General features: G+C 36.3%; 1 protein-coding gene and 1 long non-coding RNA gene across 3 annotated transcripts in view; one reads left to right on the forward strand and one right to left on the reverse strand.

Moving 5' to 3' along the window:
* LOC137641336 (uncharacterized) overlaps positions 1–17500 on the forward strand; it is a 386962-nt gene that overhangs the window by 34545 nt on the left and 334917 nt on the right. The gene's annotated exons all lie outside the window — the stretch shown is intronic.
* The window catches only part of LOC137641327 (dentin matrix acidic phosphoprotein 1-like), a 31144-nt gene continuing 15282 nt past the window's right edge, over positions 1639–17500 (reverse strand). The window contains exons 2-8 of one of the 2 annotated variants that reach the window (XM_068373775.1): positions 14074–14238; positions 12802–13096; positions 12123–12250; positions 5497–5686; positions 4107–4293; positions 3490–3602; positions 1639–3037 (exon numbers count right to left, since the gene is read on the reverse strand). In XM_068373775.1, coding sequence (XP_068229876.1) covers positions 1980–3037; positions 3490–3602; positions 4107–4293; positions 5497–5686; positions 12123–12250; positions 12802–13096; positions 14074–14238 — 2136 coding nt within the window. In that variant the 3' untranslated portion in view covers positions 1639–1979. Of the gene's footprint in view, positions 3041–3489; positions 3603–4106; positions 4294–5496; positions 5687–12122; positions 12251–12801; positions 13097–14073; positions 14239–17500 lie in introns of both variants that reach the window. The other variant, XM_068373765.1, reaches the window with a different exon arrangement.

Consider the following 17500-nt stretch of genomic DNA (forward strand, 5'->3'; position numbering starts at 1 on the left):
AAATAAAATGAAAAAAAAAATTCAAAAGTGAATTGACCCCTGATAGAGAGGCTGGCGCTTGGCACGTGTGGATAGGTTGCTGTAGCTGTCTTGTGTGGTAAATTTGGGCAACAGCCCTTTTTTATTGCTTTGGTATTGTAAATTTAACCATGCACGAATCTTTTTTAAAAAGTTAACGGTAAAAACGCTAAAATCTTTGGAATTTCCACAAAAATTTCCATGAAAATAATAAGTTCCCATATAATTCTCCCACAGATTATGATAAGATTTTGTTCTCCAATAAATCCTCCCATAGAAATGATAAATTTCCATAAAAAATTCCACAGATTGAAGACAAACTTTGACCATCCACAGCACCTCTCATATGAAGTCACTTCTCCAACAACTTTATGGAGAATTTCCATGAAATTTACCAACAGACCGTAAACATATCGACACTTCAAATAAAGTACAACAAAAAACAAACACTTTCAATAAATGACTCCCCAATAACACATACAACAAAGGAGTACAGAGCTAAAATTAACGTTAAATTCAAATTTAAGTCAAAGGACCACAAAACGTGAAAAAATGTATTACAAGGCTTCTTCGTAACTTACTGTTCTAACTATTCAAAACAACGAAAAACCACCTCCCCGTAAAATGAAACTCTGTCACTTACCATAATGCTAGGAGTCCCAAAACGTAGGTCACTTAGAAAAGTATCACTTTACGAAGTTTTTAAACTATGGTTTCATAGTTTAAAAACTTCGTAAAGTTCGTTTAACATGTTAAAAATTAATTAATGTCTTACAGTGCCCCCCCCTTTAACATGGTGGACTTCTAGCCGTTTTTAGAGATTTATAGCGAGTTTCAGTTTTCTGTCCATCAAGTCGGATGTTTCTACAGTGAGTAATGAGTGTACCCACAACCACACAGTGCTACACCAATCAGTAAACCCCTGACCCCTTTACTAGTTTACTGTCTTTAGTTACGCCTGCGCAAAATTCATTTGCGCAGTATCAGATAATTTTGGCAAGTTACAATGAAAGGCGGGTGTTTTGAATTAGAATAGATGAAAATTATTAGAATATTAATCATTAAATAAAAAAGACAAAGTTATCATTAAATTTCAAAATGAGTTCTCACAAAAAGAGAGCTCCTTTTTAAATAATATTAAGTGTCCCCTGTTCTAGTTCTTTATCATTTTCAGTGTTCAGCATTTCATGATTTTATTTATAGGTGATCCTTTCTCATTAATGGAGATTAAGAAGATTTCTTAATGACACTTGCACATTTCATTCCTGGCATGTATTTTGAAAAAAAAATAACTATATTTTTTGGCACAGGTATGCATTTTCACTTGAAGGGATCTAGCTCTGAAATTTTACTGAATGTTAGTCTGAATTGGTATACATTATTTTTTTCTTGGATATTATGCTTCATCTTCAATATTCTGAGATATGCCAAATAACAATAAATAAAAGTGATAAATGATTACAGATAAATTCTTTAAAAAATATGGTAGTTTACTTGTGGATATTCAAAACATCCACAAAGTAATTGCTTCAAAATGATTAATTTTCATTTACAAGAAACGTGGTGTCAAATATCTATAAAGAAAGGTCAGTAAGGGAGTAGGGTACTTTATTTCTGAGACATTGACTACATTTCTTTATTCCTATAGTTAAATAGAGGAACTTTATCTCCTTCCTTAACGTCTTTTTATTGTTACAATGTGTACACTTGATTTACAAATCTAGAATGGACATTTACTAGACTTTGCAGATGTGCATTTTTAACAGGTCACCCATTCTTACCGCTAAGGAAAACACAGCACATATTTTTGTTTTTATCTAATCTATTTGCATTTACTCAACAGTTTTCTTTTCATTAATAGAATAGACTAAAACATTGTAAACACTAGACGCTTTGACGGATAAATCTTTAACAATATAGAAAGCGACCCAAGTAAAGACATTATGTCTTTAAAAGAGGGTTCATTTATCTTTGTCGTCTTTTTCTTCGATAATCTCTTCGTCACTACACGATAGACCGACGATGTCAGATTCATCACCAACGTCTTCGGTTATGGAATTCTCTTCGCTCTTGTCACTCTCTTTGACTGTTTCTGCCTTTGAACTGTCTTGACTCGCAACTTCTGACTCAACTTCATCCTCTGTCTCCCTCGGTGTTCCCTTCTCACTGCACACTTCTTCCTCCACTTCACTGGAGGCAGTTCTTGCATTTTCTTCTTCCTCTGTATCCATCCCCTCTTCTCTCTTTTCTTCTTTAGAATCAGACACATCACTCACTTCTTCATCTACCTGACTTTCATCAGCCTCTTTAACATCCGCTTTGTTGACGTTTTCTTCGTCTTCTTCCCAAGAGCTCCCGTAGGATGCTTCAGTGACATTACCAGAAGCACTCTGATTTTCACTAGCTGAAGAAGTGAAGGTCTGTTGACTGTAGAAACTGTCAACAGTGCTTTGCCTGCTCTTGGACTTGACGCGCTTGGTCTTTTGACTTCTGGCGGAGCCTGGCCTACTTCTAAAAGCTACTTTGGATTTTTTATGGTATTTGCTACGACCCTTAATGCTGTCATCAAGCTGACCCTCCAAACTACTAGAAATATGGCGGGGTCTTTGGTCATCTGAAGATTCCCTTTGGATACTCTGATCTTCCTTTGTTAATTGCTTTCCTTTTCCACTTCTGCCGGCATTCGAAAGTTTTCTTCTTCCTCGCCTTTTCTTGGAAGAATCTGATATACCAGAAGTGACTCCTAATGCAGCTGCGACATCATGATCCGAGGGCCCATTGCAGGAATCCGAGGAAAGCGTAAGTTCATCTTTGTCGCCTTTCCTTTTTACAGTGCACTGAGAATCGTTCTCAATGTCAGTTGAGGACTCAGTGCTACCAGAATCCTCGCTGCTAGACATACTGTCACTGCTGCCTTTCAGAGAAGCCTGGCTATTTTGGCTGGATTTGGTACTATTGCTTCCACTCCTCTGACTATTGCTACCAGTGCTCTCCCCACTTTGACTTCCACTTTCACTCTCTGCTAGAAAAAAAAAAAAAAAACAACGGTAATAGTAACGATACAAGACTATTATTATTCAACAGACAAGCAATAACTATCCTTCTTATTGGCAGCCTGCACAAGCAAGATCTATTGATGGAACAAAGCCAGGTGAATTTAACAGTGACATGGATGATCAAGGACTTTATCAAGCAACTTCTCTTATTGATTTTTAATATTCCCTTTGGCTAAAATATGACTAAACAATGTGATTGAATTTTTTGAGACTATGAATTTCATGACTTAATTGTTAAAGAGAGAAAAAAATATGTATGTCAATTCAAACATCATATCCTGAGAATTCACATACATTGCATTGATGAAGTGACATATACTGTAGGCTATATGTCGCAAGATCTATGCTAAACTAGGCCAATGAGTTGCCTCTTACATCAGCCTCCTTTAAAAAAAAGAATAAAAAGTCTACATACCATTTTCCTCAGGAGGTGTATAAGGTCGTGTACTTTGACCTTTGTCTTTCGGTTTCATTATATTTCCTCTCTGTCGCGTTTGGTGTCGCTTCTCTACTGACCTCAATTGACACCTGAGGAAATAAAAGTAGTTCGGAATGAAGTTTATGTCATCTTTATCATTATCAGTCTAACTGGTATCATTGTTATCATTCATTTGGTTATTGAATTTGATGGTATTGTTGTGGAAAAGGTTTGGAATAAGATGTAGGTTAACGCTATCATCATTGTCGCCGTTATCGCCGAAATCGTCGGTGTCAAAGTCGTTGTAGTTGTACTCGTCGCCATCGATGAGTACAACGACAATGACTTCGACGTTGACGACTTCAACGATAACCGCGACATTGATGATGACGATGACAAAGATGTCGTCATCGTCGTCGAAATCGTTGAAGTCATCGAAGTCGTTGACTTATTCATATCACTGCTATTGCTCTTTATCACACAACAGCAACAACAACAATATTGACAATAATAATAATAATAATAATAATAATAATAATAATAATAATAATAATAATAATAATAATAACAAATCTTGAAACCCAACACTAAACTAAAAAAAAAACCTGCATCACCTTAGACAAGGTTCACCTCCAACGATCTCCACCACCCTGAGATGACCTGAAGGTCCCCCTAGACGACTTCCAGGGGCGTAGCGATGTTCACAGCAAGCGCTAAGTCTTCCTGTGGTGACCCCATGTTCGTATATAGTTAGAGAAAACGGGAAACTCTCCCGACGGAGGGAGGTAAACTCGATCTCATCTGTGGGTGTAAATATTTGATTTATTGTATTGGTGTCAGTGTTAAAATATGGATCGGACACGTGGGCTGTAAGACAAGAAGAGCAAGCAAAGCTTGAGAGAACAGAGATGAGAATGATGAGGTGGATTAAGGGAATATCCCTGGTTGAAAGATTGGAAAATGATAAGATAAGAAGAATGGCAGGCGTAGTTAAGATTACTGAGGTGATAAGAGTGTCACGAGTGAGATGGTGTGGTCATGTGTTGAATAGATGGTTAAGAGAGCTTAGAAGGAACCTGTTAGGGGAAGAAGATCGAAAGAGAGGTAGCGAATTATAATGCGAGATAAGGTGAAGGATGATATGGAGAGAAGAGGTTTGGTAGAAGAGGATGCCTTTGATAGATGACATTAGAGAGGGCACACCAGGCAACCGACCCTTTAATGTAGGGATAATGATGGGGAAGAAGAATATTTGTATCTTGTATTGTGACTGTACTGACTGTATTCTTAAATTATTTCTGGCAACAATGAATGCAGCCTTGTCGATGCAACTAATCTTAATGAAAGAGAATTGCAAGGGAATTGTTTTGGATGTAAATATTTTTTTTTTCATGGTGGGTGGTTCTGCAAAGTTGATCGAACTATGATTTCATATAATCTATATTAAGAGAAGTTTGAGTTTATCTATTACTGACATTATGCAACTACTTAAATAAAGTTTAGAAAGGCCGTTTTGGGAATCATCTATTAATCATAAAGAATGATAATTCAGTATCTAAGGTATCTACTGTATTTCATGAAACTGTAAAGATATGTAAGCAAAGCATTTGCAAAACTTATGTTTCAAGCTATGTTTGATTTAATTGTGAAACAAAATGTAAATAGCCACCATTCATTTTCAGCAATGAAACCGTATGAATATGATTATTACGTGGAATGGAAAGATATCTTGAGCTTTAGTGATATGCTAATTCTAATTATCTCTTTGTATGAAGTCAGTTTTATGAAATTTTATGCTTTTTTCACAAGGTTTCATGAAATGTTAAACAGGTTTTTTTGTAGTTTCATGAAATGTTAAAGCTTTTTTGCAAAGATTAATAAAATTTAAATTTTTTTTTGCAAAGTTTCATGAAATGTTAAACTTTTTTTTTTTTTGCAAACTTTCATGAAATGTTAATTTTTTTTTTTTGGCATTTATCAAAGACCACAATGAACTGGACTAACCTCCTTCCTGGACAATGCCATGAAAAACTGTAACATTGTGGGCACCAGCAGGTTGCTGCAGGAGAGCAAGGTCGGTCGGGGTGTGACAGGGGGCACCGCCCCTGGCGTACACCAAGCGTAGATGAGGCGGTGAAGGGGGTCTAGGAGGGCGTGAATATATCGGCTGGGGCGGACACAATCTAGACCAAACCTGCAATAAAGTGTTGACATAGAATTTGACTGTTTTCAGTAGGGACATCAATCATCTTAATCATCAAACTAACTTAACCTAACCTCACACACCTTGTTTTAAAATCCCTGGCGTTATCCTTGATCGCAAATTCACTTTCGAAAAACATTTCCGATCTGAGTCTTTTTCAGTTTTCCAAAAAATGTATATCAATAATCTTATGATTATTTGAGGTCTGTCTATTCCTAGGTGATGTTTTCATTCTTTTATTTTCATATATTTTATATATTGTTGATGGTTTGGTATTCAACAGCAAATTCCTTGCCTTTCAAGTTAGATAATAAACAAAATTACTTATGTGAGTTCTTGATAGGCTATTAATCACTGACAATGTCCATCGACTAATTTATTGTGAATGCTTTATAAAATCTTTAATCACTCTAACAATTCTGAACATTTAGATTTCAGAGTTTATCACTCAACGTCGTGCAAGATAAGCAGTTAATTCTAACAGCCTTGTCCAGAACCGGATTGAAACTGGGCAGCTGCCAACGGGCTTTTGCATATGTAATGTGATATTAATATTTTTCTTGATAAAGAAAATTATAAAAAAATTGACTGGACACCACAAGTAACGATTAACAAAACCCAAGATCTGAACACAACTGTAGCTGCAATCGCCAGAAAGTGGACTAGAAACTGGTGAATTTGTTGTTGATTGCTGTATCTATCTATCTATCTATCTATCTATCTATCCATATAAACATATATAATATATCAAGCGAAAATGACCCAATATAAAGGGAAAAAAGCTCTTCAAACCACAGAATGAGTTTTTAGTAGTTTATTTGAACAGCAAACCCCCTTTGCCTAAATACGTCATCATCAAATGTTATTGGAAGTTGCATATTTGAAATAAGGTTTTAGGGAACACCTCACACTATTGGCAAGAGGCAATTACTACGAACAGTTTAATGTAGTAACTAGCAGCTGTCATGCAAGAAGGGCAGAATTACTAAACTCAGCCACGTGCGCTTCTTTTCATAGGTTCATATTTGTTTAAATCACTACAAATATATTGCACTGTCTTTTGTTAATGGATATAGTTATCTAACATCATCAGATCTTTAGAATGTAAAATTCCTTCTTCTCAGTATCTGGTCAGGAGCTTCATATAAAAATGATATCAGTTGATATTATAAGATATTCCAGTAGCAAGAAATGGTTAAAGAACGTAAACCTATAATCAATAATTGGTTAGTAAAGGGTCAGATCCAAGAAGGAATGACATTGATGGTACGAGGGGAAAAGTTCCACCAGCTATTGCACAGCTTCACTAATGTTCCAGCTGTGGCACTTCCCAAAGCATCAGAGGCTATGTCCTAGCTAAAGGGTGATATAAAATCTGTGCAAAGCTATCTAAAGAGGGCATTTGAACAAGAAAAGAAATGGCTGGAAGATGTTAGTCAGTTCTTGGCAAAAGAAGATCTGGCCAGGGCAGATTGTATAGTTTGGTCAGTCTACCATACTCCTTTTCAATAAAGTTCTACTCAAGAAATGAAAGCTGCCATCATCCAAACTCTTCCTCTTTTCAGTGAGAAGGCAGTCACGCCAGCCATGATAAAGCATGTAATGGATGTTATTCGTAGATCTACACGATTCCAGTAATAACATTGGATGCTCTGCTATATACAGTACTATTGCCAAATTTATTCAGGCGCTGGGTCTACCACACATTGGTAAAGTCCAAGATGTTGTCATGTTGGTGGATTCTATCTAGAGATGGTAGTATGGACGACACTTGGAGACTACCAAGATGGATCTTGATGGGCAACTGCATAATAGGCAGATATAGCCTCTGTTGCCACAGCTGAATCATTTCTGAAGGCACCTTACCTATCGAGAACCAGACGTGCTCACCAAGACAGTGCTATAGCATTTTCCAAGCTGCAACATGAAGCCTACCTAAAGAGAGTTGCCGGTGCAACGTCTGAATATAAGACAAGAGGACTGGAAACAAAGTATGATAACGAAAAGTTGAACTTTCTAGTATTGGAACACCATCCCGAAGATTGAACTCCTGGGACAGACTTTCATCTGTGTTCACTGAGAAAAAGACTTTTCCTTTTATGTTGAGACTTTGAAAGCACTGGTACCATGGTTCTTTGCACTAGACCTCTAAATTTATTTCAGATAGGTACCAGTACATATCTATTACATGAATAGGATTCCTCCAACAAAGATCAGTTCGCTGTCAGAAGAAACTTGGTTGTTCAAAAGACAGCCAGAAGGCTCTCCAGAATTCCCTTTGATCAGGCTTATTAACAGAATAATGAACCTGTTAAGGGCCCTGGAAGAGCAATTGGCCTGACAGAACATTCACAGCCCTTCAAGGAGTGGATGGTTGCTAGACCTAAGTAGGCACGTATTCTCACTGAATTTGAGCAGGCATACACTTCGCTCTCAGAAGATGGACTCTATCACCATTATACATCTTGGCAGGAAATATCTGTCCTCTCATTGCCTATTTCTTTCTGTTTTGATTGGCGGCTCTATGTAATGTCAGACAATCGCTTTTTATGAATGATTACAATGAATAAGAAATAAATAACTATATATACTTCGGCTAAATTAGAATTTTAGATTAGAGTTTTAATGAAAAAAACTTCAAACTAGATCAATCTAATAAGGAAATAGATGATGGGCCTTGTTAAAGGACATAAAATAAATAAAGATAAAATTTAAAAGAAATAAATTGTTGTTTGGTTACGATATGAGATTTGTGAAGCTTTAAAAAACAAAGAAATCAGCCAATCGTAGTTGGGGATGATTCGACCAATCTGAGAACAGCAATTTGTCGCCATGACTCTAAAGTAGCCAACCTAGAATATATGGGCTGCTGTTTGAGTAATGTACCTATATTTCTTTAGAATTAATTTCAAACGCATTAGGTAAGAGAGGCTTTATGATGTTCCTTCTGGTTTTAAAGGAAATTAAAGTTTATTTTCTTGAATAACATATGCAATGAGTCACTTATAGAGAATTAGGATAAATCTTTTGTGTTAAAAGGATGAAATCTTATTATTAAATCATTAATTTTATACACAAAAAAACCTCTGCGACGTCAGAAAGTGTAGGATGAATCTCTCTCTCTCTCTCTCTCTCTCTCTCTCTCTCTCTCTCTCTCTCTCTCTCTCTCTCTCTCTCTCTCTCTCTCTCTCTCTTTCTTTGCGTAAAATATCGATCAGACTCATGATTAGCAATTTCTCATATGAACATAATGTTATTTCATTTGAATTAAATAAGAGAGGGAGGCCCTGTAATACTATATTCACATATATTTTTTCCTTTCAAGTGAATCGTCGTAAAACTTGCCATACTGCACCAGCTGACGAAACTTACATGTTATCTATCAATATGATTCGTTCCTACCCTATGTTCATTACTAACAGAAAGCCTAACATATTCTTGGCAGGCTAATCTAAGCAAAAAATAGAATAAGCCATAAAATCGTAGTTGCGTTTGGTAATTCTATCCTTAATAGCCTACAGCACATGCCAAGGAGCCACTGTACATGCACATTGCCAGTTACCATTTTTGCCCCAATTGAAACTGATCAACTTCGAACTTCATGAATATCTTTTACCATGTCTTGAATTCCACATGAACATTGCCCATGGTTAACCAGTTGTCTAAATCCGGAGGTAGTCTTCATTTTTTGTGAGGTTTGATAAGCAACGATTTCCTGGAAGTTTTCATTACAGCTGTGAGGAAAGTTCATAGTCTGACCTTCTGAATCTATTGATTTATCTTTCTTACTCCTATACCTGAGCCGTCAAAAAAGGACATCTGAATACTAAGATAGATATGCACACGCATATACACACAGATTTAACCGTTCCCCTAACTGCAACCTGCTGATTTGGCAATTTGTGGGAGAATGTGGATTCAGAGTGTACCTCTCGGGGTACCCATCTCTCACCAGGGTATGACTACTCGCTCTCCCCCTGAGTGTGATAGATATATATATACACAAACAAACATATGTATGTAAATATGTATGTATATATATATATATCTATATATATATATATATATATATATATATATATATATATATATATATATATATATATATATATATATGGATATATATACATATGTATATATATATATATATATATATATATATATATATATATAAATATATATATATATATATATATATATATATATATATATATATATATATTTATATATATGTATAGAGTCAGAACTTTGATCATTATTATATAAGGGGAGATTTTTTAATCCCTTTTACGGCTTTTCCTGCTGGAACTCTGGGGCTTATAACACTCTGCTTTTTTTTTTTTTTTCAACTATCCTTAAGGCTTAGCCAGTAGCACTGTACTTACCATAATAACTTATGCTTACCAAACCTAAATTAATCTTCTCCATTATGAATTAACTAACGACGCCTACGTTACTTAACCTAAGTAACATATAAAGTATGTACATTACAGTATTTAACTTAAACTTAACTAAACGAATCTAACGCAATTTTAACTTATTAAATAACAGAGCTGAAGAACACATCTTTCGAATAAGTTTTCAATCATCATCATCATCTCTTCCTACGCCTATTGACGCAAAGGGCTTCGGTTTAGATTTCTCCAGTTGTCTCTATCTTGAGCTTTTAATTCCACAGTTCTCCATTCATCATCTCATACTTCCCGCTTCATAGTCCTTAACCATGTAGGCCTGGGTCTCCCAACTCTTCTAATGCCTTGTGGAGCCCAGCTGAACGTTTGGTGAACTAAATCTCATTTAAGCATTAAGGAACTACGATCTCCAATATAGGGTCTTTAGAATTAGATTTTAGAGCAAGATTGAAAAAATAGTTTTCAATATTGAAAAGAAATTTTTTCGACACATGTGGATCAAGAATTTCACGAAAGATGGTAAACAACGTTAAGAGGAAAAGTGCATATATACTTCTGTTGCATAGTTCTATCGAAATACTGCAACACTGTAAGTTCATTCTAATTTGATAATTGATTAAGATTACCATGCATTTTAGCATGACAAGAAGTCTTGTTCATGGGCAGACCAAGAGAGCTCATTCTGTTTAGTGGAATAATTCTTTACGATCATTGTTTTTACCAACGAGTTTAATCTTTCACATGTGGATATCAATAGATAAATTGGAAATGAAAAAAATGTTAATATTCTCGAAGTGTTAAATTATGATTTAGTATAATAATACTTTGAGACAGTTTTAATGTTATATCTTTGCCCTGTTAACCTTTTCTCGTTGCTTAATCTATGATATTTCTGGCGCAGCTTCTCTCGTGACTTGCGTGATCTCCACAAAAGAATGTATGGATTCTTTCTCAAGGTCATAAAGCTTCCGTTCTATATGAGCTTCACTCGTTTATCCATATTCAGTAGCCATTGTCTCTTTCACTAAACTCTAATTCTAAAGACCCTGTATAGGAGATTATAGTTCCTAAATACTTAAATGATTCTACCTCATTAATCCTTTCTCCTTCCAATGATATTTCATCTTCCATGTTTGAAACGCTTCCAGAAGACTAAAATAACTGCCAGATCCTCGCTCAGAATGCATCTAACACGTTTAAAACGCTTCCAGAAGACTAAAATTACTGATAGATATTAGTGGAAATTTCCTTGAGAATGGCTGATTGATTTCAGAAAGGTCTAGATTCTAAATCAATAATTTTTCATAAGGGTTCGAAAGATGGTAACCGAATTTCTTACTTGAAAAATACTTCTATCAAAGACACGCACTTGCCTTATTGTTATCACTTTCCTACACCTTTAGACAAAGCATGAATCTTTTAAAGTACAAGGTAAGAGTTATCGAAAAATAGATATATAAACGTTTTATAAGTTTTAGTAGTAGGTAAGCTATATGTAAATTATAAATCTATGATATCTATTTCAGCAATAAATGCATTTGTAATTTCTTGAAGTAAAAAAAAAAAATACAAAAACTACGAGACTTTGAAAGTAAAGTTATCGTCGATACTTTGCACGTACTGGAAATTGAAATCCTTCAAGTGGAAAAACAGAAGAAAAACAAATAGCGATTCCTTTACCTACCGGTAGCTATTAGTTGGACAAAAAAAAAAAAAAAAAAAAAAAAAAAAAAAAAAAAAAAAAAAAACCGACGAGACTTTGAAAGTAAAGTTATCGTCAATACTTTGCAGGTACTGAAACTTGAATTCCTGCAAGTGGAAAAAAAAGAAGAGGAACAAAAAAAGATTCCTTTACCTCCTGGCAGCTATTAGTTGGACTAATTCAATTTGTAATTTACTGAAGTAAAAATAAAGAATAAAGAGACAAAGTAGTTATTGTCGATACTTTGCCCGTACTGAAACTAGAATTCCTTCAAGTGGAAAAACAAGAGAAGAACAAAGAGTGATTTCCTTACCTCTCGGCAGCTATTAGTTGGACGAATGATATGGATGTACCTCGGAGATGGATTAGGGCCAAGTGAGGCTACGTAAGGCTCCCCCACCATCCCACGACGTCCAATAAATCGAGACTTTGCGGGATACTCTGTAATAAAAGGCGAATTAAGGACTGACGGAAGGACACGAAATTTGGGGAACGATACGGAAAGGTCAGGAGGGAAAATAGTTATAGTTATCTACCAGAAAAGCAGGGTCAAGGAGAAGGAAAATAGTTATAGTTATTTACTAGAAAGGCAAGTAAGGTTAACAAAATATAGCTAGAAGTGTGGAAAAAATGTGGTAATTCTACTATTACAAACAGATATATTATAATTAATATATGATAAAGAGACAAATCAATCAAATTTTTTAGTTATAGTTATTTATTAGAAAGGCAAGTAAAGTTAACAAAATATAGCTGAAAGTGTGGAAAAAAATGTGATAATTCTACTGTTACAAACAGATATATTATAATTAATATATGATAAAGAGACAAGCAATCAAATTTGTAATGTGAAATATTTCCTGTAAGACATCAAAATGCAACATATGATATACTGAAAGCTGTAAAATAAAGGAAGAAAATGACATAAGCCGATAAAGCTGATATCGCGTCCTACAAAGCAAAGAAGAAAAACAGTGACACAAGACACTGACTATTTGGCTTCTTCCACAACGGACTGATTTCCGGAGAGGAATCCCTGAATCCTCCAATCCTCATCTGACGTCCTCGGGACTCGTTCGTGTCGGAGGAGAGGACGTCCGAGGGACCCGATGTCTCGTTGTTGCGGCCGCCCGTGACGTCATCTGACGTCCCGTTTGACGTCCCCCGCGTCCCGCTGGACGTCTGCTGGGCTTCCTCGGTGGTGACGCTGACGGGACGGAAGCTCCACTCGATGTCGAAGTGGATGAGGTCGGGTTCGGAGGCTGAAGGTTGGCGACCCAACTGGGCCTGTTTGTAAATTACTTTGATTTATACACCCGTTATATATATATATAAATATATATATATATATATATATATATATATATATATATATATATATATATATATATATGTATATATATATATATATATATATATATATATATATATATATATATATATATATATATTCATATATATACATAGTATATATATACATACATATATATATATATATATATATATATATATATATATATATATATATATATATATATATATATATATATATATATATATATATATACAGTATATATGTATATATATGTATATATACATAGTATATATATTTATATATATATATTAATATATATATATATACGTATATATGTATATATATATATATAACATCTGTATATATATATATATATATATATATATATATATATATATATATATATATATATATATATATACACACACACACATATATATATATAAACTGTATATATATGTATAGAAATTTATATTGTATATATATGTATATAAATTTATAATGTATATATATATATATAATATATATATATATATATATATATATATATATATATATATATATATATATATATATATATATATATATACAGCATATATATATATATATATATATATATATATATATATATATATATATATATAAATATATTTATTGAATTATATAAAAATATAAACATTCTAATTAAAAAATCACATATACAGTACATACGTGTGTGTGTGTGTTAGTTTATGTGTGAATATGTCTATTATTCATGATATAAAAACAATTGTTAATGGTTTTTTCTTTCAAAAGAAAAAAAAAAATAAAAATAAAAAAATATACACCTGATCACAAACACAAATGTCGTATCAAGATTATCATAGCTACTCTATCAAATATCATTATAATAAGCAAATTAGTATTTTATCCATTTCCGTTAACGATATATTTACTAGACCTTCCTTACCTCCCTTCTCCTTATCTTTTGCTTCACCCTTCTCTTCGACGCCTCTTCAGCCTCCAATAATCTTCTCCTGTGGTTTTCTTTCTCCTTCTCCTTTTCTAGTCTCTCTTGCTTGGCATAGAGTTTCTTCCATTCTGTGTCCGGCACTATTTCCCCATTTCTTGTCACCTACGGGAGGAAAACCATTTTGAAATAGTTTAGATGTTTTTTTTCTTCTTTTTAGAAATGTTTGTGTGGTCAGCCACATACACACATACAGTTATTCCAGACTGGGGTTTAAGTCCCGCTCAAAGTCCTTAGTTCCTCTGGTCACTGCAACCTCATCATGCTTGTAAGCTACGGAACGGGGGTTTGAGGAAGCCCATAGGTCTGTCTGTTGGTTCACCAGCAGCCATTACCTGGCCTTCCTCGGTCTTAGCTTGGGTGGAGAGGAGGCTTGGGCCCTGATCGTATGTAGATACGGTCAGTCTCTAGGGTATTGTCCTGCTTAATAGGGTATTGTCACTGTCCCTTGCCCCTGCCATTCATGAGTGACCTTCTAAAACCTTTAAGATATGTACATACATACATACATACATGTGAGTTTATATACGTATACTTATGTTGAAAGGCATCCCCTTGTATCTGTTCTCATAAAATTTTATATGCAATGAGGTACAGTTAGACACAGGAATTCCTGGTAGGGTGATGTGTTCATGACCCGGACAGTAAAATGAATAATATTAATAAAAAAAAGTTATTGAGCTACAGGAGAGATTTTGTGCTTAAAAGAAAGTTTAACTAATGCCCCATCTTATGCTATGAGTTTCATATCTGTAGGTATTATATTTTGGGTTTTACAGCCGTTTTTAAAATCCAAAATTCTCTGTCCGGGTCGAGACCGCGTGGTCACGACCCGGACGGGGTTGTGGTCTCAACCCGGACGGATGTTTTGGTCCTCCAAAAACACACTTAAACCAATGTTTTATATTTTTCCTTAGTAAAAACATCCAGAACATGACACTGAAAGGTGGAATAAAACAATTGGTAGCAAAATCTCAATGTAATACAAAAATATATATATATATATTAAACAAAAATGGGAAACTGAATGACTTAAAACTCATGCATGTTAAAGTGAATGACTTAAAACTAATGCATGTTAAAGTGAATGACTTAAAACTAATGAATCTTAAAGTGAATGACTTAAAACTAATGCATTTTAAAGTGAATGACTTAAAACTAATGCATGTTAAAGTCCCTCAAGGGAGGGAGGACCTTGAGGAGGTTTGCTTGTCGTTGGGTGGTCCCCGTGCTGACTGTGAGGACCCCCAACACCCTGCTGCGGTCGACACTGTCGACACCCCCGATGGCTGGGAAGTGGAAAGTGTCCTTCAGCAAGGGCGACCTTATCCTGAGGAAGTCCAACTGCAGCTGCTGCCCGTCTTCCTCCAGGGAAATGACCTTGCCCACAAAGTGGACAAGCTCCTCAGACCTCTTCCCCTGGAAGAGAAGCTGGACCGGGACAAAGTCACCCACCTGGGGGAAAAAATAAAAAAAAAAGAATGAATAGCCTAGCCTATGGAATGAATGAATAAGGAATTTGGCTTTAAAACCAAGCCATTCAGCTCGGCTACTAAATTTGACAATTAAATAGAAATTTTCTTCTAGACTTAGGCTAGGCTACTTATGCAATAGATGAACATAATCTAGGCTAGGATAGCCTAGGCTACAGATTTTGAAATATGAAAAAAAGAATGAATAGCCTAGCCTATGGAATGAATGAATAAGGAATTTGGCTTTAAAACCAAGCCATTCAGCTCGGATACTAAATTTGACAATTAAATAGAAATTTTCTTCTAGACTTAGCCTACTTATGCAATAGATGAACATAATCTAGCCTAGGCTAGGCTACAGATTTTGAAATATTAAAAAAAAGTCCCTCACCTCTGGCTCCTTCTGGACGAATGGATAGGAGGCAGCATCAAACTCGACCTCTTCTGCAATCTCATCTGAATATTCAGATGAGTCGTCACAGAGTGCAGGATTGTCGATAGCCTCCTCATCACTGCTGCTCGCCTCAACTGGCTCAGACCTCCTCCTCTTAGCCGCCTGTTGTGCCTCCTGTCCTCTCTTCTTCTCCTGCAACCTCAGCTTCTTCTCCTCTCTGGCTGCTTTCTTCTCCTCCTTGTCCCGCAGCTGGCTAAGAGCCTCCTCATCCTCAGTCAGGATGCAGGCGCGGATCTTCTTGCGCCCTCTAGCAGCAGGGCGGGGACGAGCCTTCGGGTAGGGCTGCACAGCTTCGGGAGTGACGTCGGGAATTGGAGGAGATGAAGGTGTTGGAGTTGGAGTCTGCCGAGGTTGGAGTGCTGCTTCAGGAGTGTTAGCCCTAGACGCTGAAGCAGAGAAGGCTGGTGACATCCTACCTATTCCCGATGGTCCAGGCTGAGGTTGGTCAGGCTCCGATGGAACTGGTGTCAAGGGTGCGGCAACAGTTTGTGGCAAATCATCATCATCATCAGGAGGGGCCTGCTCTGTGACTTCTGCCCCAGCAAACGCATCATCTGGAAAGATGTTGCGGTTGACGGGAAAGATGCCAGTAGCGCGAAACCCATTGGTGATGTTGGTGACATTACAAACCTTGTCCCAGGCCTTGCACGCCATCTCTGGCAACATATGTTCCGTGATGGGCACGTGAGGGTTTGAAAGTTTAAAATCGTCCTGAATGGATCGCAGGACACACTTGAAGGGGCCAAAGACACTTACATCTAATGGCTGGAGTTTGGCTGTAGTATGAGGTGGCAGCGTGACAATTACGATGCCATGCTGTATCACATACTCAACCACATGAATGCTCATGTGACACTCGGCATTGTCCATTATCAGCAGTATCTTATTCTCCACTGAAGAATAAGACACCTTATGGAGATGCTCGAGTGTCTGCACGAAACGCTCATGGTCCATCCAACCGTTAGCCTGCAAGAGCACTGTGGTTCCAGGAGTAGTCCCTCTCTGAAAATCAGCATTCATCTTCTTTCGTGCGATGATAAACACTGGAGGGAAACCATGCCCTGCAGCATTAACAATCCCCACGAAAGTCATATGATTGCCTCTCTCCCGAGCAACCTGCGAAGCAACAGGACGACCTCTCTCGCAAACAACCTTACATGGCTTCATCACAGTGGACAAGCCACTCTCATCCAAGTTGAAGATCCTGGCTGGCATGAAACTGTGTCGCTCGACAGCTTCCACGTAAGCCTTGAAGAAGACTTCAACGTTTACGCGGTTGAAAGCCATCGAGCGCGAAAGTGACATGCCCTCCGGAGCCTTCAATGCAAGCCTTGGATGACGGAACATATACCCGTAATACCAGTGACGGGTGGCCATACCTTCCCTCTTCCAGGCATCAGGAATAGACGGGCTGCCAACAGCCTCTGCATACTTCAGAATC

This window comes from Palaemon carinicauda, chromosome 1 (assembly GCF_036898095.1).
Source record: "Palaemon carinicauda isolate YSFRI2023 chromosome 1, ASM3689809v2, whole genome shotgun sequence".
NCBI classification, from domain to species: domain Eukaryota; kingdom Metazoa; phylum Arthropoda; class Malacostraca; order Decapoda; family Palaemonidae; genus Palaemon; species Palaemon carinicauda.